The sequence below is a fragment of the Hypomesus nipponensis genome, chromosome 13, assembly GCF_054491055.1.
Source record: "Hypomesus nipponensis isolate SF chromosome 13, ASM5449105v1, whole genome shotgun sequence".
Taxonomy (NCBI): domain Eukaryota; kingdom Metazoa; phylum Chordata; class Actinopteri; order Osmeriformes; family Osmeridae; genus Hypomesus; species Hypomesus nipponensis.
Window position 1 is genome coordinate 6,705,001 of NC_140373.1, and position 24,529 is coordinate 6,729,529.

Below are 24,529 nucleotides of genomic sequence, written 5' to 3' on the forward strand. Positions count from 1 at the left end.
CCCTGTATCCCTCCACCTCACAGCCCTGTATCCCTCCACCTCACAGCCCTGTATCCCTCCACCTCACAGCCCTGTATCCCTCCACCTCACAGCCCTGTATCCCTCCACCACACAGCCCTGTATCCCTCCACCTCACAGCCCTGTATCCCTCCACCTCACAGCCCTGTATCCCTCCACCTCACAGCCCTGTATCCCTCCACCTCACAGCCCTGTATCCCTCCACCTCACAGTCACAGCAACGAGACAACAACTCACCAGTGGTATAGGGAACAAAGGAGGAGCAAGGAGGAGCAAGACGGCTGTGTGATGCTGGGAGAACAAGAGCGGAGGAAGAATGACAGCGTCTGACAACCCTTTGTTATCTCTGGAGTAAAGGTATGGTATTGAAGCATTGACAGTTCAAAATGGATGGGAAAATCATCCTGAGACAAGTGCAGGTAGGCCTGGAGGAGAGCAATATCCAGCTTCCCCGTTGTCTGTTTGCGCCGTGATTCTCTGCAACTTGTGTGTATCCGTTTGGAGTGCGTGTTCAGAGGTTTGTCGCCATGTAAAATCTGCCTGTCACTAAAAGCAGCGGGACTGCTCCCTGACTGGCTGGGCAGAGGCCGTAACAGTCCAATCAGAGAGCAGAACAACCCAGACACACACAGCTTCCCCCTAAAAAGGCACAGAAGCTAAATCTGCCTTTCAGACGGTCTGTGTGTGTGTGTGTGTGTGTGTGTGTGTACTACAGTTGTGCCAGTAAACATCTGGAGGACCTTCATTCTGACACAGGGACCTTGTGATAGACTGATGGGGTTACTGTCATCCTGGAAGAGTGACTTCAATGTGAGAAAGGGGTCATTCCAGGCTCACAGGAGAAAAACTAGAACATTCACTATAGTCACTCTTCAATTGCTTTACGTCTATACCTCTCTTCCCTCCACTCCCTCTACCTCTGTCTATCGCTATCAATACCTCTTTTCTTCTCTCTCTCTCCTTCCGTGTCCCTGTTTCCCTTTCTCTGTCAGGAATCCATCACATCTGTCAGTCTGCAGCCTCCGTTCCCCTCTCCCTCTCGCTCGCTCTCCCTCTCACAGACACACAAACGCAGGCACGCACACACTCACACAGGCTAGCAAATGACCCCGCCGCCCAATTTCCTTCAGTCACCTTCTCCATTCTGTCCAATCTATTCCAGGGCGCCAGCAGAACAAATAGGCTGGATGATGGTGTCTTCACAGGGCCTTACAGGATAATGAGCATCCGTAGGCGCTGTGGCCAGCAGCGTAGCGATCTAATGTACGTGTCGTAGCACAAGCAGCTACGCCAGTAGAGAACGACACTGCAGCGCTGGTGGAAAGATATGACCTGATTTCATGAACCACTGATTCTTTCTAATAGAAGACCAGAGGTGAGAAAGAAAAAGAGGAAGAGGGAGTGAGAGAGAGAGAGAGAGAGAGAGAGAGAGAGAGAGAGAGAGAGAGAGAGAGAGAGAGAGAGAGATAGAGAGAGAGAGAGAGAGAGAGAGAGACACTCAGTTAGATCTCTCCTCTGCATTTCCTATCAAACAAACACCGTGCACATTCATGGTGCATGTTATTGGGTGATAGATTTAAACAGATTTGACTTGTACACTAAACTATTCTCCTGCCATCCACCCCTCGCTGCCTGACACAGAGACTCTCCACGCTCTCTCAGCCCTTCTGAGGATGACGACCACAACAGAACAAACCATAAAGAGAATCAGGGGAGAAACCACAGAGAGGCAGACGGACCTAATGAGGACCTGTCAACATGTGTGTGTGTGTGTGTGTGAGAGAGTGAGTGAGTGAGTGAGTGAGTGAGTGTGTGATCTCCTGACAGGGATTAAACAATAGCTTTGTTTAGCCTGGCTCTGTTGGAGGCAGACCCCTCCTCCCTCCTCTAAGCAGATCAGGCAAGACCCAAGCACTCACTGCTGCAGCCTGTCACAGCAACTCCACACACACACACACACAGACACACACAGCTACAGCCTGTCACAGCAACTATACACACACACACTCACTACTACAGCATGTCATAGCAATTCTACACACACACACACACACACACACACATACTCAGACACACTGCTGAGCTCAGCTGGAGACTGGGCTCCAAGGGCCACACGCTGTCAACTAACACTCCCTCTTCTGAGACATGGATCCCCTTCAGACACAGACTTGCGCATGTGCACACACACACACACCCACACAACCACACAAAATGAAATTTACAGGGCAACTCACACACTGACACAAAGGCCAAATGCAAAGAGACAGGCACAGGACACAGTAGTTGGCGCTCGCCCTCCGACAGCAATAACAAGCGGCCCACGCTGCAGCGTGACAAACAGGATGTGTACTCTACACGCGTCTCAGATGAGTGGCGTGGAGGAGCGGGCTTCCCCATTCCAGCCAGAACCCTGACCGAAATGACAACAACATGATGCAACACAGTGTGTTTGTTTACCCTGCAGGGGCTGATAACATCAGCCAGGCCAGAGGAACTGGAGGAGCCTGGCAGCTCTCCTGCTAAAGACAGCTGGAGAAAACCAGGTCTTCTTCAATAACATGGCCTTGTAGTAGCACAGTGTAGTGCTGTGTGGAACCCATTGAGCCTAGGCCTGGGCAGTGCTAGATCTCCAAGCTCTCCTGTTTGTGCTTCGCTGGGTCAACAAGTTCTTCCGCAGAACCCTGTTAGCAACGCACAGTGAACGCCGATGACTGTTTACCAGCCTGGATCAAGAAATGAAGTGATTTATTTTTCAAATACACTACAGACATCATCTTTCTTGTGATTTTGGTCAGTTCTACAATCCCATGAAGCTTTAGGACTCCGTCCTCCGTCTCCCTCCTTCTTATGTCTCCTCTTCTCCCCGTCTTCTCCTCCTCCTCCTCCTCCTCCTTCTCCTCCTCCTCTCCCCCGCTGGTATTTATGGGCTGGAAGATTGCTATCACAAACCAGGTGTGAGGACTCAAACCGGGCCGGCTCTGTTTCCTACATGGCATTTCCTGTCTTCTCTCGCTCTCTCTCCACACATACTCTCTAGTACGCTTTCCTCTATTTTTTCCTCGCTCTCTGTCCGTGTTTTGCTCTCTCTTTCCTTCTCTCTTATGCAAGCAGCTCCTCGTCCCACCCCCCCACCCCCCCTCTAATGTGACTCACATGTTGACCACTGAGAGAGGGAGGGAGAGGGAGGGAGAGGGAGGGAGAGGGAGGGAGAGGGAGGAGAGAGGGGAAAGGAAATGAAGAAACGGAGCATTGAAGAGAGAAACCACGCAAGGGAGCGAGATAGAGGAAGAGAGGAGGGGGGGCAGGAAAGTCTAGCTGGAGAGTGGAGACCCAGCAGCTTCATGCTCTAAACTCAGTCGCCTTCTCTCTGGAGCCCTCGGCCAGCCAGGGGGATTTCCAAACAATCCTCTCCCTCCCCCTCACCCCCCGCCCCCTTCACCCCCTCCCCCCCTTACCAAAGCCATCAGGATACAGCGGCCCAGACGAGCTCAACACTGATCACACCAGACACCGCCGTATTGGTCGATGTCACCCGTCACCCTAGCCTCTCTCTCTCTCGCTCTCTCCATCCCTCCCCCTGCCTTCCTCTCCTCCTGTCTCCTTCCAGGTAGACGGTAGGCCTGGAACGTTCTCCAAATCATGAATACAAGTTGTCCCTCCCTCCCACTCTGGGCCCGGCTGCAGTAGCTGTAGCTAAGCCTAGTCCTCATGCCCAGACCTAATCTGATTTATTGGGCTTGACTGAACTGCAAACATCTAGGCTAGCGGACTAAAAGAGCTCCTTTATCCTCGCACTGCACTCCTCACAGCCCTGGAGCAGAGGAACACACAGGGCACAGGGATACCAATGGATGGGCCTGGTAAACACACACACATGCAATCGCACACACACACACACACACACACATACATACATATATATATATATATATATATATATATATACAAAGGCCTTTACAAAATACACACACTTACACAAATGCATGCAAGCAAAGGCAAAAGCATGCATGCACACTGCAGCCTACAAATCTGAAAGAAGGCAATGTAGGGACAATCACAGCTAGCACACACACCCCACTTGTACACTTCTGCATGAAGAGCTTTTAAAGACAGCCAAAACCGTGGCATAGCTCAACATTGATGTTTCAAACAGAGAAAGATAACCTCCCCCGGTATTTAACCTGCCTTTGATTGGATTAGGCTATCTCATTCAAAACCATGTAATCTTTATTGTCAAAGCGTTGGCTGAACAAAGACTCTGGGTCCATCTGCTGAGTGAGAGATTCCTCCCCCGGTTAGACAGGGGGAGGAACAGCTGAGAGACTCTAATGACATGGAGACAAACACAGGACACCACTAGGATACAGGGTGGGCTGGAGAGAAAGAAAGAGAGAGAGAGAGAGAGAGAGAGAGAGAGAGAGAGAGAGAGAGACTCAGTTAGATCTCTCCTAACACACTGTGTGTGTGTTTTAGGTGGGCAGTATAGAGAAAGGACAGCACAACAGCACCTGTGCTGGGCAGATAAGATGACTGTTGACACGGTGTGTGTGTCTGTGTGTGTGTGGGGGGGGGGGAGGGGGGGGAGAGAGAAGGAAACAACAGCAGTCGGGAAGCATCCTGCTCAGCGACTCTAAATGTAGATTCTTCAACCAGCCTGATAGAGAGTGTTCCTCTGCCCCTGACGTACAAAGTAGCTTTAGCAGAGAGAGAAAATATGAACTAAATATTTGTTTCTCATCTCAAGTGGTGTTGCCACGAGCTGCTTTGAAATGTACCATTGGCATTTCAAAGGAACACGTGGGGTTGTGGATCTGTGGATCTGGCATGACTGTCCTGTTGCAGCATTTCTAATGGGTTTCTCATCCCTCTGACTGCCATTAGGGCTCTAATTAATGCTGATATGGAGCCTCAGACAGATAACACCTACCCTCAAGCACATGAAAGAACAGATAAATAAAGCGACATGACAGAGAAAGGAGAGAGAGACAGAAGAAAGCGATAGAGAGACACGTGAGAGACCGAGAGCGTCTCCAAAAGTGATTAAAACTGTGGAAGCGGGCAGCAATTAATGTCACCAGTGATGACCGCATTAAACGGATATCTCCACGGTAACAGGATTGGAATACATCCTCCTCTGTGCTAAAGAGGCTCGCCGCTTTGCTGTTAAAGAAACATGTCAACGGGATGACATTTCATAAATAGACGGCCACCCCTGCTGAAATATGACATAGATTAACCATCGGGCCATAGGCTGTGCATCAGAGTCCTTCAGATGTGGCTACTTAGCACACACTGAAGTCAGTCACTCTGCTCCTACACTCACAACTCATTGGGTATTGGGATGGAATAACGGCACCGCCCCCAGATACGCACATACCTACAGGTACACAGACAGTTATTATGGAGAATTGCTCTGATTCTCGTTTTAGACCCACATGTCCTTTTAACTTGCTAAATTAAATACTTTGCCTGAGGGCATCTTTGATTAAATACCAGTCACAACACTAACACAGTCACCTAAATACCTGGTTCACACATTCAGACTACAGTTTTTGTCTCAAGAGGCTGGAGGTAATGGATATGGACTGGAGCCAACGTAAGAGAACAGAGGGAAGCAACAAAGACAAGAAGCAAGGGGAGAAAGAGAGGGAGAGAGAGAACAGAAACCAAGGAGAGAAAGACAGATAAAGAGAGCAGAGAGATAGAGTGAATCTTGCGGATCCAATTAAATACTTTTTAGTTCAACCTCTGGAGCCATGTCGTTCCCAAAAGGCACGGCTCTTCTCCTCGCCAGGCGAAAAGGCACACCAATTAGCTGACTTTTCCTCTCACACAAACACGTTCTCTCTCACACACACACACACACACACACGTTCTCTCTCTCACACACACACACACACACGCCACGCAAGATGTGCCTGCAGAGACGCCATCAGCCTCCGCATACAAAGAGACCGTGGGAGACAATCAGGGCACACACGCACACACCTTTGTCACCATGGAAAACAATCAATGTGATCGAGGAACTCAATTCACGTCCTCCAAACCCTTTGTTAGAGCCCCCCCAAGCTCCACTCTGTCAAATCAAGGAGCTTGTTATTGTAACAGTCTGGTATAGGTGCTACAAAGGTTCAGCCTACTGGTCTGAATACAGATATTATACGTACAATATTAAACACTGTTTGTATTATATGGTTTCACATTGATATGAAATAAATAAATGTAAGATGTTTGGAGAGTGTTTCCACCGTGCCATATTATAATGATTTGCCCACTGGCCCCCCGACCACCTCGGCCATCTTCACTGAGTGGTTACCATGCTGGAAACCTGGTTACTAGGCGCCAAGCAGAGCAAGTCTCTAGCAGCTTTCATGAACAGAATACAAATCACCAGCCAGTGAATCAGCCCAGAGGAAATATAGAGCTTGTTTCTGAGTTGCCTGGCAGGTTGGCTGGCTGGCTGGCTCTCTTACTGGCTGGTTGGCAGGCTGCACTCCGCCTCGCAATTACGCGGGAGCGAAGAAGCGAGCAATCTCATCATGCACTGGATTCAAATAGCCCTGATCTGGGTAAGGAAATGAAATAGCTCAATCTGTGGCTGCGATGGTTTTGTCTTGGCCATGCTAAACCTGTGGTCTCTGTGGTGTCTTTCCTGCTGGGGAGGGACGGACTACTAGCTACTCTATTGTCTGAAGTGTTTCTCTGCATGAAGCACAATGTGGGAATAGAGGATCTATTTGAGATTCAGAGAACGATGCTCTCACACTGCTACTGACTGCAGAGAGGAGAGAGAGAGACAAAGAGAAAGAGAGAGCCAGAGAGAGAGAGAGAGAGAGACAGAGAGAGAGACAGACAGACAGACAGACAGACAGACAGACAGAGAGAAAGAGACAGAGAGAAAGACAAAGACAAAGAGAGAGAGAAAGAGAGAGAGAAAGAGAGAGACAAAGAGAAATACAGAGAGAGAGAAAGAGAGAGAGAGAGAGAGAGAGAGAGAGAGAGAGAGAGAGAGAGAGAGAGAGAGGAAGACAAAGAGAAAAACAGACAGGGGAGTAAGAGAGAGGGTGAGAGAGATAGAGAGCGGTAGGGATACCAGTTCAAGGGAGGGACAAAGAGAAAGACAATTGACGCACATTCAGACACCTCCGTGCCTGGCAGTGTAAGAAATAACAACATGTTTGTCTCAGCTTAGCTGACAGAGAGTACAGATGAGCTTTAACAGCCCACCACTCCTGTTGCTCTGTCTGCCTTACAGCCTGTCTGTCTGCCTTACAGCCTGTCTGTCTGCCTTACAGCCTGTCTGTCTACCTTACAGCCTGTCTGTCTGCCTTACAGCCTGTCTGTCTACCTTACAGCCTGTCTGTCTACCTTACAGCCTGTCTGTCTGACTTACAGCCTGTCTGTCTACCTTACAGCCTGTCTGTCTGCCTTACAGCCTGTCTGTCTGACTTACAGCCTGTCTGTCTGCCTTACAGCCTGTCTGTCTACCTTACAGCCTGTCTGTCTGTCTTACAGCGTATCTGTCTGCCTTACAGCCTGTCTGTCTGACTTACAGCCTGTCTGTCTACCTTACAGCCTGTCTGTCTGCCTTACAGCCTGTCTGTCTGCCTTACAGCCTGTCTGTCTACCTTACAGCCTGTCTGTCTGCCTCACAGCATGCCTGTCTGCCTTCGACGTTTGTCTGTCTGTCTCTCAGTCGGACCTTCCTTGTAACATAACCACTATAGCTTATATCTTGATATAAGCCTGTATGATACACCAGACACTAAACATTGCATTGCAAGGCTATTGCTTGCTATTACACTTGACATCTCTCCCTCTGCCCAGACTACATAGTATGAGCTATATCAGGGCTGGTCTGACCCTGGCCCTAACCTGCTCTAACCCGCTCAATGACACTGTCAGGAAGACAGGCAACTTAACAGAATGCCCGGGGGTCGTAACCATGACCACCAAGTACTCTTCTGAGAAACATCAAATCCTCTGGGCATTTCTCCCTTGAAATCCATACCAACTTATTAAAGCCAATCCCACAGATCAATACCATTTTGGCCAGCTGACTATCATCATCACTGCTGTAGCTAACACACACACACACCCGACCCTGTGCCCCTCCAGCCCAGAGGTGGTCCCTGGCCTGCCACGTGTTTCCTCTGACATCATGTGTTTGCCCAGCTGACTACAGCAAGGACTGGAGAAAACAAAGACAGGGGTCACTGGAAACCAGCTCAATCATCAGCCCTCATTAGAAGGCTCTGGGGGGGGGGGGGGGGGGCAGTGTGGAGGCTGGCTCCGGTCAGCATTAACAGGCCAGTAATGAACCTAGCACTCAAGCATCACATGACACGTGTCAAGCAGGGTTCTGGGACATACAGTGACACGTTTTGATGTAATCTTGAACAAACTGACTTGGGTCAACTGAGGCTGTACCTTGTATTGAATTGGAGTCTTTAGGCTTATATCTGTTTCTGTTCAAGGATGATCGAGGGAAGAAGGGCAGAGGAAGAAGAGAGGGAAATGAAAGGAGAGGAGAGGTGGGGAGGGAGGGAACCATGTCCCCATGGCTGGGCTTGTTGTGAAGCTCAGTGAGACGACAGTAATATGAAGAGGAAAGAGAGCAGCAGGCTGAAGTAATTGGCTACGACAGCTTCAAGAACCATCTACTACCAATCAAGGTCAGCCTCGTCAGCCACAACACCATGACTGCACACACACTCACACACACTCACACACACACACATAGACACAGGCGCACAAGAACACTCTTGCGTTGCATGATGGAGGGAACAGGGGGCAGAGAGAGGAAAAGGAAGAAGGAATGGGAGAAAAGCAGAAGAGAATAAAGAATGTGTGCCAGAGAGGGAGAGAGCAGAGTAAACAGCCATAAGCAGGCTGATGTGTCCCAGCTTTCTTCCCCTGTGGGAGACGCCGAGGATGTGTAGGCTCGGGAAGGGGGGGGGGGGGGGGTGCTACAGTTCCCAAAATAACTGGCTGTTTCTGTAGCAGCTCTCCAGTTGAGTAGAGGAGCAAATTAGAGCCTCTTCCCATGTAATCACATCTCTCTAGAGTAGACTGCCTCACACACACACACCACAAAACAGGCAGACACACACACACTGGATCAAGGCATAGACACCCAGGGAGGATGATTTGGGACAGATTTCAGGTTCCAGGTCCGATACTTGTCAACACTGAACTCGTAGAGGAAAGTGATCCAGAAGACATTCCCAGATGAAGGAGAAAGAGAACATCCATGTGAAGGTGGCTGTTTCGAGGAATAACCACATGCATCTCTCCCTATATTTATACACTCCTCTAATACATTCACCCTCTAACACATTCAGCTCATCCAGATTTTGATCTATGCAAAAAGGAGTGTGGTCTTGAGTAGACACTTGAGGAGTTCATTTGCAGCACACAAGGCTTCAATGTCTTCATCTCCACTTTGGGCAGGATTAAAGAAAACGAGAGGGGAGACCTATTCCTTTAATAACAGCTTTGCTCCCTCTCTTTCCCTCTCATGACAATAACATGCTAATAATAGCTCGCTGCATCTAGAAAATCGCTTGGTGAAATCTAGGGCAGCCACCGTAGCATGGGAAAATCCCTCCTGTTCTCTTCTGCTTGCCTGGCTGACTGACTGAATTCCTGTTTACCTGTCTCCCTGTCCGGCTGTCTCTCTTGTGTCTGGCTGTCTCACTACTTGACTCACACTTCCAGTCTGGATCTGGTTCTTCTTATTTTGGTGTCCTGAGATAAAAGTCAACTCAAGAGGAAGACGATAGGCTGTTGTAGTTTCTGTCATCAAATATTGGCCAACTATGTAAACAGAAGTCCCCCCTTGAACACAGTTGTTTATCCTCTGGCTGACTGCAGTTCCATCATGGTTTACATCCCAACAATCAAATCCAAACATTCTAGCCAAACAACACACATGGCCTATTACAGCCTGACAGCAATAATTGGCAAGACAAATGAGGTTGCGTAATGCAGTGACGAGAGTTCTAACTACACCTGTTGTAAAATGCTGTGTCCTGGTCATAAAGTAGGAGGAAAGAACTGAGGGCAGAGCGGTCATCCTACACACAGGTAAGTCAGGTGGTGTACTACTCATCCAACACATCTGAATACTCAGAAACACACACAGAAGGCACACTGCCGCACACAAACACACAGTTACTATAAAAACTGCAGGCTGACGGCTAGTGAAAATACCCCATTAGCAGCAGTAAAGAGACAAGGGGGGAAATGACCCACTCTTATCACCGCCAGACTTCCTGTCTGATTACAGTTATTAACCAATCAGGATTCACCAGGATGCCAGCAGGAGGTTGGGGCAGAGGCTGTCCCAGCTCCAGTATTTCTGAACTGAGGAGAGAGGGCTGGATGTCAGCCCCCATGTGTTCACAAGCAACACACACAGCAGATGAATGAAACAGTGCAGGAAAAAGGGAGGGAATTCATGGAAGACAAAGAAGTCTGTGAGGAATTGTTCCCCCCACGCAGACACAAACTCTGAACGCAACTTCTCAACTGACCTTGACCTCTTACTTTATCAGACATATTGTCGTAAAATATAGTACCTCATACAGGTTAGGACTTACAGTATTTATTATAGGTTTACATGATTTATTATAGGTTTACATTATTTGTTAAAGGTTTAGATAGGCCACTGGGGATTGTCAAGAGGAGCAGGAACAAATAAATCCAATAAACCTGTACTTGTTACAAATGGCAAATAAACTTCAATAAACTGCCTGACTGCTACACACAGGACCAGTGTAGGTGATGTAGGTCTGATTCTGAGTTCACACTCTGGAGGAAAATGTGTAGGCTAATCACATGAACAGCCTTTACTCTCCAGAGCCAAGCCGCCATGTGAAATCTGTAATAGGACTAGGCTTTCTATTTACTCATGTGACTTTGCCTCAAAACAGAGAGAGGGATGGAGGGAAAAAGAGAAAGAGCGAGAGACTTAGAGGGGATGGGGGTTGACAGTGCAGTGAGAGGGTAAAAAATGTTCCACACACAGGGCTTTAGAGGAGGAACAATGAGCTCCTCTGTTCCCCAGAACCCACATGTTCTGAGCCGGGCCGCTCCGCCTGCTCTGGGTTAGTGGGGCTCTGAGCACGCCACACCGATCCACGTCACGCCACGGTACCCAGAGCCCGGCCACGCCGGTGGAGCACTTGGCCTAGGGGCGGTGTAGAGGGACTGGGAGATACCCAGTCTCCCATGGTGGCGACTGGGCATCTCTGTGAGGGGAGAGAGCAGTCTAGACACACCCAGACAGGGGTGGAGACCTATAGACAGGCTGGAAGCGTGTCAGGACGGTGTAGGCCTGGATGCTGGTCATGTTCTGGGAATCCACATGTACACTGTGATACAGATACGGTTCACCCCGTGTGCCTACATATAAAACATTCTCATTTCAAGTTCTGACAACTCTGACAACAAGTCCCCACCACCCCTCTCCTCTCCCACGCTGGGATGTTGTTGAGTCCAGTGTAACACATCTGAATTCCTGCCATCCTGCTTTACCTCTTCAGATGTTTGTAGAAATTGTGTAGTTCTAAGGTTATGCCCTTCCTCTCCTCCACCACACACACACACACACCAGCACAAGACTTCTAGCAGAGGATTCATTCTAGCAAAAAAAAGACTGTAGGCCTAATTCCCAACTTACATCCAGTTCACATTCACACTACACAGCACCGTTCAATGAAGCATGTTTAATAAACCATTTTGCTGCTTTCTCCTTCTCTGCAGTAGAATGAGTCTCCCCTCCTCTCTGTATCTCCCTCTACCTCTTACTTGTGTCTCATGAAGCCCTGCTCTTGTTGCACAAGCTCTGCATGATGATGTTCCCTTCAGCAGTCTAATCTCTGCCTGGGCTGGGCTAGTCTCTGCCTGGGCTGGGCTAGTCTCTGCCTGGGCCGCCTTGGCTTGTGTATCAAGAGCTTTCAGCCCTTCTCTGTAAAGCCAAGACTTTCGCAACCACAGCTATGAGCTTGGACTGGAAACACACAAAGAACATTAGAAAGTGAACTCAGACACTGGACAAGATGTTTGACAGATGTGCATATCTCCACAGAAACTACAGCATCTGACTGATTAATAAAGGCCATTCCTGAACATATGAAAAACCACTAGGTCTCATATTGTTAAGTTTAGGGATTATGAAATATGTCTTCCCACCATTCAGGCTTTTGAAGTGAGTGTGTTTTGTGTGTGTGTGTGTGTGTGTGTCAGTGCACAGCCTATCTTTACAGCCTGTGATCAATTATTCACAGCTCTATGAGAGACAAGGTCATATTTCAGCTCAGCTGACTGCTTCACTGCACTGCACTGCACTGCACACCTACCCCCCCTCAGGAAGACTACTACTGTAATGGTCCGACTACAAAGAGGGCTCATCAGGACAGCACAGCCTAGAAGAGTACAGGAGCACAGATCAGCAGAAAATGGTATGGAATAGTATAAAGAATCTGATGAGGTACATTAACAAAGAGTTAAACGGTATTGTGTCCCGCAATATGAGCAGTCTACATGCGGTGCAGAGCTGCTCTGTAATTCACTGACATATAGTCCAGCTATCAATAAGTGACAGACACAGCCAGAGTGTCAGTAAGGCAGCTCTGTGACACCAGAAAGAGAGAGTGAGAGACACACACAGGGGAGGAGAAGAGAGGAGAGAGGGGAGGAGAGAGCCAAACAGCAGTGACATATGTTGGACTCCGATTTTAGGCTCCTAGCTGCATTGTAATGCTATTAGCCTCACAGACTGACTGTCAGTTCTATCAAAACACACACACACACACACACACACAGGTACGCAGACTGCGCACACACACATTCAGAATCCTCTTTTTTGCTGAGCAAATTGGATTAGGCTGTAGGATTCTCCAAGGTGTTGAAATCACACACATCACAGGGACATTACCGACCCTGTGTCTGTGCTCCTGAGTAGAAGAACAACTCTGTCAGTGCGCCTTACATTAAGGCTCACACTTACAAGCTGACAAATATTAACTCTCGGTGTAATCACAGGCAATCAAGGCATGCCATTCTTCTGGTTGAGTCACCAACAGCCAGTCTCTGAAGACAGAGTTAGAGAAGGCGCTAGAGACTGCGAGTACAGACCTTGAATGACACAAAGCTAGAAGCAGGTCAGCCACATTCCTGTGCAATTGCCCATTCAAACAGTTATCTAACCAGGCAGGCTGGAACACAGTGACAGGAAGGAGAGCAAGAGAGAGAGAAAGAGAGAGAGAAAGAGAGAAAACCAAAGACAGAGAGAGAGAAAGTAGAGATACGGAGAGGGATAGAGTTGTTAGATTGCTAGCAGCCATCTGTCCAACGGCACATCTAAATAGCACAGCCATTTAACTGTGCATTAGTGCCACATGTGCACTCATCTCTCTTCATCTCTCTCTCCCTCCCTCCCTCCCTCCCTCTCTCCCTCCCTCCCTCCCTCCCTCCCTCCCTCCCTCCCTCTCTCCCTCTCTCCCTCTCTCCCTCTCTCTCTCTCTCTCTCTCTCTCTCTCTCTCTCTCTCTCTCTCTCTCTCTCTCTCTCTCTCTCTCTCTCTCTCTCTCTCTCTCTCTCTCTCTCTCTCTCTCTCTCTCTCTCTCTCTCTCTCTCTCTCTCTCTCTCTCTCTGTCTCTCTCTCTCTGCCTCTGTCCTAACCCCACCCCCCAGAAGATAAATGAACTACTACTACTATTCCCAGAGGTCGATGCTTCCAATCTCGCACTGTGCAACATTCAAAACAGGAAGTCTGGGAAAGTAGTAAACACAGAAATGAGAGCCAACCGTGAAACACTAGAGAGACCGTATTACAGTGCAGGATCAGTCACCAACTGTCGCATCCCACCACCAATAGGTCATGCACCACATCTATGACACAGACACATCCAACGCAATCTCCTGGAAAGAAGACAACTCTAATCTTAAATGCGCGGGTGTCCAGTCATTCATGCAAGTCTCCCGCCCACCCCCCCACCTCTCTCTCTCTCTCTCTCTCTCTCTCGCTCTCTCTACTCAGATTAGAGGTGGCTCCTCCCCAGTCATATTTCATGCTATGGCCTATCCCAGAGCAGCTGACACCGTGACATGGCACACAGTGACCTCTCACTGAGGAGCTCTGCTGGAGCCGGCCCTTCCCCCACCCCCTCTCCTCCAATCTCTTCTCTCCCTCTTTGTGTGTGTTTTTTGTTGTTGTTGTTGTTGCTCGTCCTGTTGCTGAGAGGACTTAATGTCTTTCAGCTGTGAAGAGTAAAGGCCGTCTGGACTTATCACGTAAATCTCCTGTAAAACCTCTCTTACTTGTGGCCTTAGTCTCTGCTCTATCCACTGCCTAGGCCTCATGGCCAACACTTCAACTAACAAGGCTTCCATGTAGCCTACGCCTTCACAGGATCCGTGGCCTAATCTGGACAAAATTTTGTTTTTGAGCATAATTATATCTGTTCATTATATCAATTAGGCCCAGTCTGGATACTGAACTGCAGTTTAATCAGCAGTACAGACCTCAGGACCTGCCTTCCTCAACTATGAGAAGATTATATTCCTGTTCCAGCTCCTGTTTGCTGTGCCAACTCAACACATTCATTAAAACTGTGGGATCTGTGGTATTTCTGTCATCTGCGACTTCTCCCTGCAGGAGACGCAGAGCAGAGAGTGCCTCTGAAGGAGAAATAAACAAACTCATCTGTTGATGGTTCACCCTAAACAGGCATGTCGCCATTCTGCCAAGTCAGGGCTACTGACCTGCTGTAACCCAGGTGGGAGTTGGATGGCTGAGCGGTGAGGAGTTGGGTTAGTAATCAGAAGGTTGCCGGATCGATTCCCCGCTGTGCCAAATGACGTTGTCAACCTACTTGCCTCGGGGGGAATGTCCCTGTACTTATTGTAAGTCGCTCTGGATAAGAGCGTCTGCCAAATGACTGAATGTAAATGTAACCCCTGAGGCATACACAACATACCTGGATTTTATTGGAAGTAAACTGTCAGCTTGAAAGCTGTCAATGGCACACCCTAAATAAACACACACACACAAACGCAGACATGTTAATCTATAAACAAGCCATCGGAGAGCTGACAAGACCATCTGAAAGCCACTCAGATCCCCATGTTTGAATGCCAGGGGAGAAACACTGCATGATTCTTCAGCCTTTTAATGGAAGCCAGACCTCAATACTTCCCTCCCTTTCTCTCGTCTTCGCTCCCTTTTCTGAGGGCTCAAGGCCAAATTACAGCAAACACAAACAACTGCTCTCATTCAGGATGGAAACTTCATTTCCACCTCACACACAGACAAACAAAAGGCTGATTAAGTGACATAAGGAGATCCCACCTAGAGACTGAAGCATGTATGTCATCTGGTCTGGGAAAAAAAGGCAACAGCATTTCATGGTAAACAATTAGAGTCATTTTGACCTATCTCCACTAGGCTGTTGACACAAACACAGATTTGAACTTTGCTCTGTCTGAACCCTGATCATCCAGATTCAGCAGAATAGGGATTTTGATTTGTATTTCAAGAGGTAGTTTAGGGCCATCGGGTGGAAAGACACATTTGGAACTCAGACCCCATGAAAATGTTAGCAGTCATATTCTTGTCAAATGTACTGTTATGATTGATTTAAACTAGCCGTAACTTCCCAACACACACACACGTACACTCACTCATGCACACCCCTACTCTCCTACTCTCCTCTCCCCCTCCTCCTCCTCTCCTCTCTTCTAAAACGAGGATAGTCTGAGGTCAGCCCCTCACGTGTCTGTTCCTCCTGCTCCAGCACGCCGGCTAGAATTCCGAGGGTTTCAGATTGCATGTTTCCTGGGTTCACATAGCTACACTCCCGCCTGCCTGCACAACATAGCACAGCACCGTTATATAACGCACAAATGAACTTAACAGCGAGGCAATCAACATGGAAAAGGCCCTAGAAAACTGTGGGAGAAAATTTTTAGAGGCATTAGCAATGCTCTTGTATTCTGGTTCACTGAATAAAATGCATTTTAGTAAGGACGTAGTAACGAATAATCTGCAGTTAATCTTAGATGTAAAAATAAAAGGGACTTTAGAAGCAGTGTAACAGGGATTTCCTTGCATTCATTTACCAATATCTTGGCTAAAAAGAAAGAGTTAAAACAACACAGGACAGGACAGGAGGACCTCAGGGAACAGAAGCAGGGTGGAGCTAAACTAGAGGAGGGAGGGAAACACAGGAAGCTCAAGCTGGAGACCCCGGGGTCATGTTGGAGAAGGAGGAAGGAGGAGGAGGATGGGACAAGGTAAGGGGGGAGGAGAGAGAGAGAGAGAGAGAGAGAGAGAGAGAGAGAGAGAGAGAGAGAGAGAGCGAGCGAGCAAGAGTAGAGAGGAAAACATCCTTCAGCCTGCTATCCAGGGGGGAAGCAGCTAGCTAAATGAGAGGTGGGAAGAGAGTGGGTGGAGAGGAGGAAGAAGAGGCCCTAGGGAGCGTTGGTGAGCTACAACCGGCCTGCGAGGCTGCAGCAAAGCAGAGCAGAGGAGAGCGTAGCAGAGGAGGGGAGGCTGTCTGGCGGGCTGTTTGGCAGGCTGACCCCCTCCCCGCGCCCTGTGTGAACCCCAGCAGGGCTCCTTGCTCACTGCAGAGGCCCTAAATTACTAGCAGGCCAGGGAGGCACCTCTCTCCCACGCATGCAGGAGAAGTGGGGGGGCCATGGAGAGAAGTGCAAATCCACTGTCCCAGGCCCCAGTGCAGGCCTACCCAGCAGCAACCACCAGAAGCTAGGGCCTGGGCGCTGGAGGATCGGACATACTGTCCCAGGGTGGAGGCAATTCAATTTCATTCAATCAAAAGTTAATTAATTCAAGAATAAAGAAGCTCTTGAAATGTATCGTTGCCTCAGCCTGCATCTAAGTAGCCCAAGACTTTTTCTTGTTCAGTATTTGTCCTCAACAGCTTAAGTGGTAGTAGCAGAGTTAAAAGTAGAGGTGATAGTAAAGAGAACAAGAATCCATCTCCCAGCAGCCCACTGTCTCAGCCTATCAGGAGGGGCCATAGTGACAGCAGAAACAACGATAGGTCTGTACACTGTGTCGTCCACACTGAAAGACCTCTGTCTCTCTCCCTGACATCCCCCAGAACCAGGACCACCAGCCCGGGGCCTCACTGTTCCATCCCCCAGGAGAGCAATGTGGCCCCAGCCTGGGCTGGAGGAAGGAGGTGGAAGGAGAGAGGACTGGCTGGGGCTAACACAAACATGGCTCCAGATGAGTTAAGCGGCTCTTTCAGAATGCCTAACTGGCCCAGCAGATATGGCCTCTCTGCTCCTCCATTTCAACCTCCCCTCATCTGCTCCAGATCCCCAACTTTCTCATCTCTTATTCCTAACATCTCTCCTCCCACACAACTCTCACATCTCCTGTCTTCAACAGAGCTCATCTCCTCTCCTCCACCTCTCTACTCTCCATCTTTCTCCTGGCCTCCGCCTCTTGTTCATGTTCTCCCAGGTCATGCCACACTGAGCTGGCCCTGTGGCACTTCCTACACAGCAGTAGCTGTTTCCTCTTCCAGTAACTGTCCAGTTCAAACATCAGCTCACTGTTACAACATCAAATTATTCCATTCTAAACTTGCTGTCTTTTACCAATAAAAACACAGATGGGTTTGGATCAGTTCATTTGTCCAGTTTTCAGATAATATTGTAGTGTCTGTGTCTCAGATTAGGTTCAAAAGAATGATTTGTCTTGGCTTCTAGAACACATGGGAATGTAGCACAGAGGAGGGAGACTACCACCAGTTCCATAATGCTGCTGTCCTACCACCCAACCTGTCCAGCTTTTTAAAAACAGGCCCCAGCCTTCATGATAAATCTGCCTAGAAGGTGTTAAATACTACAGGCTGGTGCAACGTAGTGTTAGAGGGAGGCCTGGTCCCTCTCTGACGCAGCCTTACTGGAAAGCACTGACTCGAACCTTCACATATTCTCCATTGAACACAAAGTGATATATAACCCGTCCAAATGCTGGACAGGATCATATTAACTAATGAGACCCTGTCTACCAAACATGCTTTTCCAACCGTCTTTGTTGGTAGCGGGGCGCGAGGCCGAGCAGAGCCTGCTACTTCCACAGACAGTACGGAGAAGGAACAACCACACTGCTTTTCATATGGTGAGTGGGCAGCGCTCGAATACACTGTAACATGATCAAGTGGTGCATACGCTTACTTGGAAACGTCAGTGATTCGCTTTAACCTCATGCGTCTCTCTCTCTCCCTCTCTCACCCTCTCTCTCTCTCGCCCTCTCTCATCTTTTTACCACCACTCTTTCTCCTTTTCTCTCTCTTAACCTCTCTTTCTCTCTCATTCTAACCCCCCCCCTCTCATAGTCTCTCTCTCTCTCTCTCTCTCTCTCTCTCTCTCTCTCTCTCTCTCTCTCTCTGAATGCCTCTTCCTTATCCTGTCGGCCTTCATCTCTCTCTTCCCCCTCCTTGGACATAACAAGGAGAAAACTGTCTGCAGAGTGGATCACGCTGGGCTCTGGCTCACACTCAAACATCTGCTAAAGGTCAAATTTCCACTGTATGGAACCAATCAATGAAACCCATAGAACACACTCACAACCCTCCCAGTTCCATCAGAAGTTCCAAACAAAGAATACTGTTTCTCAACACACACACACACACACACACACACACACAGAGAGAAACAGACACAGAGGAAAAAGAAAAGGAACCTTGCCCTTTGGGACAGACACTGGTGTTACAGTACAGAACAGTTCAGTGAAGTCGTCGTCGTCGTCCCCCCCCACAAGCAACATTTACAGCAGGCTAATAATTGTAAAAAGTAGCGTGAATGTAGGTTTCTGTTAGGAAGGCAACCTTACTAAGCCCAGTGGCCTGGATCTCCTGTAGAATGGCTGCTGCTGCTGCAGTGTCAACACGTACTTTGTACTCCATGCATCAACTGGTAATCCTCAGAGGACAGATGCAGGCGGATCACATGAGAAGACAGGCAGGCAACCCCCACTGTAATCCCTAAACTGCATATTTATACACACAACCACTGACACATACACACACACACATCTGGAATACTGTCCACTGAATTTGAATAAATGAGGACATATATTTTGTCACTACAGATGGATTTGGTTCAGTTCCCATGCAAAGTAGATACACAAATGCAATATGTCTCAGTGCACTATGGCCTGGACCACATTGTGAAGACATTGCAGAATTCAACAAAAGTGTGCCAATGTGCATCCATTCTCTCATGCTCATCCTAGGGAAGTACTGCATGTACATAAAGTACGTCTGTGGTTTTTCCCTCCAAGCGTCATTACGCCACATGCCACATTTCTACCACACCTCAATGAAAGGTGTGTGTGTGTGCACACCACTTTCAGAGTGTAAAAACCTGTTTGAGCTCCAAGGCATCAAAAGCCCTTCCGTCAATCTCCTCTTTCAAGGTGTGTTACACTGCGCCTCTCTCTCTCCTTTCCCTCCCTCTCTGCTTGTGGGTGTTGCCATTTTGTGCCTCAGGCACAACAAAACTAAATAAACGCGGGCGTACTCGAGACTCTTTCAGATCCTGCCAAACTGCTAGAGAACCCTAACAACAAGCTAGAGGAGACAAAACAAGTCCTATAGTCTCATTTGTTATCCAGATGTGCCTGAGCAGCAGGGAAACAATGTAGTCCAACACACACACACACACACACACAGACGTACACACACACATAGGCCTACACAAACACACACACACACAGGCAACAGGATGAGGTCTGGTTGACACATCGGTAACGTGCTACTATTTCACAAACTTGACTCAAGGAAGATGAGCTATTGCAGTATTTCCTACTAGGATGGATGAGTAAATGTCTGAAAGTCATAATAAAGTATGTTTGAATGATAATTTCCATATATCTGCTTCCCAGTGGATGATGTTACACTTATCTTCACTACTGTCATGCAGATCTACTTACCATTACACACACACACACACTGTCATCAAGCAGAAGTAGCCAATCTGACAACACAAACAAACCTAAAGTACCTTTATAGGGTAACAAGAGGTGACTTGTTTGGGCTCGGTTTAATTAGAGCAACAGCATTCCAGCAGGGCTCGTCAAATACCACCTCTGCCACCTCAGAGAAAAACGACTAAGCAAAAAAAAAATGGTTTTCATATTGCTGCCAAAACATTTTGAGTGGAGCCCTTCAGAGTAACAGTCCATTTATTTGATTTGTGAAAGTATGCAGTGAAAAAAGGAATATACGGTTCAGTCTAAACTTTGGCCATCTGGTTTTACTTAGCTAGGCCCTATTCAACCAAAGCACGGTCGGAATCGGTACAAAAGCATTGGGCTGGGGAGGACTGGCTGAAGAGCCAGGGGCTTGGGGGGCTGTAGGCTTTGAGGGTGGAAGATTGGATGTCTGGGGGGCTAATGGGCCTGGGGGCTAATAGGCCAGGGGAGAAAGCAAGGGGCTGGGTCTTTTATTGCAGACTGACCATTTGTTGTCTGACCTGCACGTAACAAAACAAGGAACAAAAAAAACTGTTTTTCAAAGACTGCTGATTAAGCAAAATCATGAAAGAATTTGCTAACAGGTCCAACTACAGAATGAAGCAATGTGCAATGAAAATGGCAGACTCCCTATTCATTTGTAATGCACAGTGCCAATAGCAGGTATATCCACAATGCTGGTGGCTGGCCATGAGCTGCTGATCCAGTACTGTGGAGATGAAGCAGTTAAAATGTTGGAGCAAGTGAACTCAGAGGAACTGTCATTCACGTGGCTAAGCCGCTGTTGCTATGGGATGCTGTCCAGCCATTGGTGAAAGACCCACACTCTCGCTGCTGTCAGTCAGCCTGGCCAAGGCTCACAAGGGCCGGCACAGCTCGCTCTAATGAGAGACTTCAGAGCTACTGCTCTCTCTCTTGGTCTCTCTCTAGAATGCTATATCTCACTTTATCTATCAAACCCAACAACCTACATCTCCACAACCTGCCCTCTCTCCCTTTTTCTCCCAGCATCTCTCACAGTCTTTGGAATATCAAAGACCTTTCCAGTGAGTCACACCTCAAGAGAACTGAGAAAAGATCATGGACAGCGAGGCTAATTGGTCAAGTACACATAGTTACATCTAGGCTATGTTGCAACATTATAGATTTCATTCAATGGAAAGGATTAATGTGTTAGTGTTTCACTATTGAAAAAAATATTTGGGTAGTCGGCTGATTTGCATGAGTCAGATAGTGATCGGATGATCAACTGGCACAGTTGTTAAGACCACCTCAAATAACCTAGTGTTTCCGTAAATATGAGTAGCAGAGAGTCATCAGCAGAACAGAGTCCAACATCCTGTCATGACCCCCTGCCTCCCTGTCTTCCTCCCCTGTGATCAGCTCAGACAGTAGGCTAATGTTCAAGCAGACCTCAGACATGGCTGCCTTATGTTGTGGTGCAGTGGGGGAGGGGTGCTGGAGACAGACCCACAGGATCACAGACCCCACAGGATCACATTACACCTTCAGGTTCCCTACTAAACACAGCACTTGTACCACTGAAACACTGTAAAGAGGCAGTCAAGTAGAATGCATTGCATACGTGTATGGCAATGTGGCAGGCTAGCCTAATATTTACAATATTGCAAACTATTTCTACATAGGCCCAAAAGCAGTATGGTAAAAGTGTAGTATTGCAATCCTAAAGATTCACATTTAATTGAAAATAGGCTTTGTCTCATGCATAGTTATTTTTCATTTGACTTGTACTCTGGACCGTAGTGCTATTCTCTGCCTGACACACATACACACAAACACGAGCACACACGCGCACACAGTTTACAGATTCCTGGACTGTGCAGAAGCAGCAGCAGGCCTGGCCGGGGCCGTTCACCTTGTTGTGATGGAACATTCTCCCCATGCTCAGTATCTGCTGATTGGGCCTTAGCACTAGGCATCGCCCCTACAGTTGGTGACCCCAAGGCCCGTTGTCAGTCAGTCACTGACAACAAACGAACCAGCAGCATTACAGTACACACTGACTGTAGGAGGACAATGGCAGGGTCCGGCCAGACCAGGCTGATCTCCATTCATCAGAATACAGATGAGGCCTGCAGTTTTGGCCCCACTGTGGGATCTGCTGCCTGTTTGAAATTCTAAACACTGAAGGTGAAAGAATGCCAGAGTGACAGGACATGAGGACCTCTGATTTCATGTGAGTCCTCTATCTACATGAGATAGATGGCACATTATAGTCTGTAATGCCCTATTACACACAAGTCAGGCTTGAATCCAAGTAGCCAATGTGATCGCACTATTTATTCCTTGTTCCACCGTGTTTGGCACTTTTTATTGGATACATTCGGTAAAGCACAGAAAGCGGTTGGAGTTATCTACACATAGGAACTGAACAATATTTGTTAAAGGGCGTGTGTAGGAACAGTATGAATTATTCTGTGCGAACTCTGTGACACGTTGTAATGCTCTTGGCATTATACGGCTACTACAAAGGAGTGGCAGCCGGGTGACATAATTAGGCTTTCTAATCTTAAATCCTTTACTGTAGGCTAGTCAATCAGCTGTTAGTGAAGGCAACTATATCAAACTAAATAGGCTGCTTTTGTAAATTAACAAACTCTCTCACGGTGACTATTCAGCAGTTTAATGCCATTCATTTGTCCTGTCGTGTTTGATTTTGAACAGTAGTATTGGTACTTATGGTATTGAGTCTACATCAAAGATTATATATATATATATATCTTTTTTATTTTTATTTTTATTTTTTAAGACATACTACGCTGTTTCATTGAATTCCAGTCGACAGACCCCATTTGCTCGTGTAGTGACATTGCTGAGCTGACAAGTCTGCTCGAGCAACGACCCCCCTACAGGCAGAGGCTCACTCGCAAGGGAGTTCTATGGCTCGCGAGTCAATAATATCTACACACTCAATAATCTACTCTCGGTATTTATTACTACACAACTACAGTAGCCGAATAAAACACAAATGTACATTATTGATGCAAGTAGGTAAAGATAAACGATTAAATATTACTTGTTCCCGTTGAGATGCTAGCCATATTTCTGTATTCGCAGCATATCAGTGTCCCCAAAATGTGTAAAAACGAATCATTGTAATTTTACCGTTAGCTCAGGATTGTCATTGTCGCGGTGGGTGACAGCGCGGACGACTCCGGCTCGCCATCCCCAGCGCCCGATATCCCCGAGCTTCAGCGGGTCCTCTCCGCTGACACACAGGAACCGCTTCCCAACCAGCTCTGGCCGCGCTTCCACCGCCATGGCCATTCGCTGAGAGTGAAAACCCCCTCAAAAACTTCAACACCGACGCCCTATCGAGGTGACATTTACTACATGTAACTGAACTAAAGAATCCACTACAGAAAGAAATAAAAAAGACTATAATTCGTCTTCAAAGTGTCGAGCGCAACCCGGGGGATTTAAATTTCTAGCAGTCTCCACCCGCAAATAGTCACCCTTTTGCTCAGTGGAAAACGAACATAGGAGCACATCACTGCAATCGTACAATGTGTGTCCCTCCGCTTCCCAAGGCATGCAACCGTGAAAACCGCAGCAGCAGACTTCTCCATCCGCCAGACACAAACCTCTTCGTTGACTTTCCCTGTCAAGTAGTGCTCTGAAGAAAAAACTGTAATAGGAAAGGAAAACATTTAGTGTCCGAAAAATGAAGATGACTGCAGTTTGTAGAAAAATACTGTAACATACCATATAAATTGTCATTCTGATAAATATCAATATATCGCTAATGAAATACCTATACAAAACTATGTTGCAGTGGTGTAAACAGAGACACTATTTTATTATAGGCTATTATGTTTAAACTACTATTGGCATCACTGTTGAAAAAAAAACAAAATTCAAGACCTCCTATATTTTAATATAAATTATTTTGTACAGGGTTAAGAGAGTACAGGTTAAGGATAGGCGTTAACACAAAAAAGTATTTGGTTTTCTATAATTTTTTACTAGTAATAATGTGACTAATATTGTACATATTTTTCGCGGCAAGCAGCCTACATGGATTCGTTCAATACCCGTAGCCGGCTCTATTGCTCATCTCAGGCAGACCTGATGGGTTGCGTTTTGTGTGCTGTGCTGTGCTGACTATAAAGGAGAGGGGGTGCTGTCACAATGCTGTGCAATGCCATTTAAAGCAGGTACACTGGAGGCAATCAGCTCTATGTCACTTTCGGGTCAGGGCGGGAGATGGAGAAAGATATCCCGCTGCTGATAGAATCACAAATCACTGTGCTCCTGAGACGGTTGTTAAGCCGTGCCTGGTCATAAATACGTTCTCCAGAGAGCACTACAAAACCAGAGTCAAACACGAGATGTGCTGCAGCCAAACAGCTAAAGGCGACCGCCTATCTTATCTCTTCATTCACCACCACCAATCTAATTTCAAACCTCTTGAACACCTGTGATTGCAATCGGAGAGACAGGACCAAGGTAGAATGCGTTTGATGAT

At 47.6% G+C, this 24,529-nt stretch overlaps 1 protein-coding gene across 6 annotated transcripts in view; it reads right to left on the minus strand.

Annotated features, from left to right (window-relative positions):
* The window catches only part of jmjd1cb (jumonji domain containing 1Cb), an 83,224-nt gene extending 59,696 nt beyond the window's left edge, over nt 1–23,528 (minus strand). For all 6 annotated transcript variants that reach the window (XM_084669708.1, XM_084669705.1, XM_084669707.1 and 3 more), the window contains exon 1: nt 23,167–23,528. In XM_084669708.1, the coding sequence (XP_084525834.1) occupies nt 23,167–23,328 (162 nt within the window). In that variant the 5' untranslated portion in view covers nt 23,329–23,528. The remainder of the gene's footprint in view (nt 1–23,166) is intronic.
* Nucleotides 23,529–24,529: the final 1,001 nt, after the last annotated feature.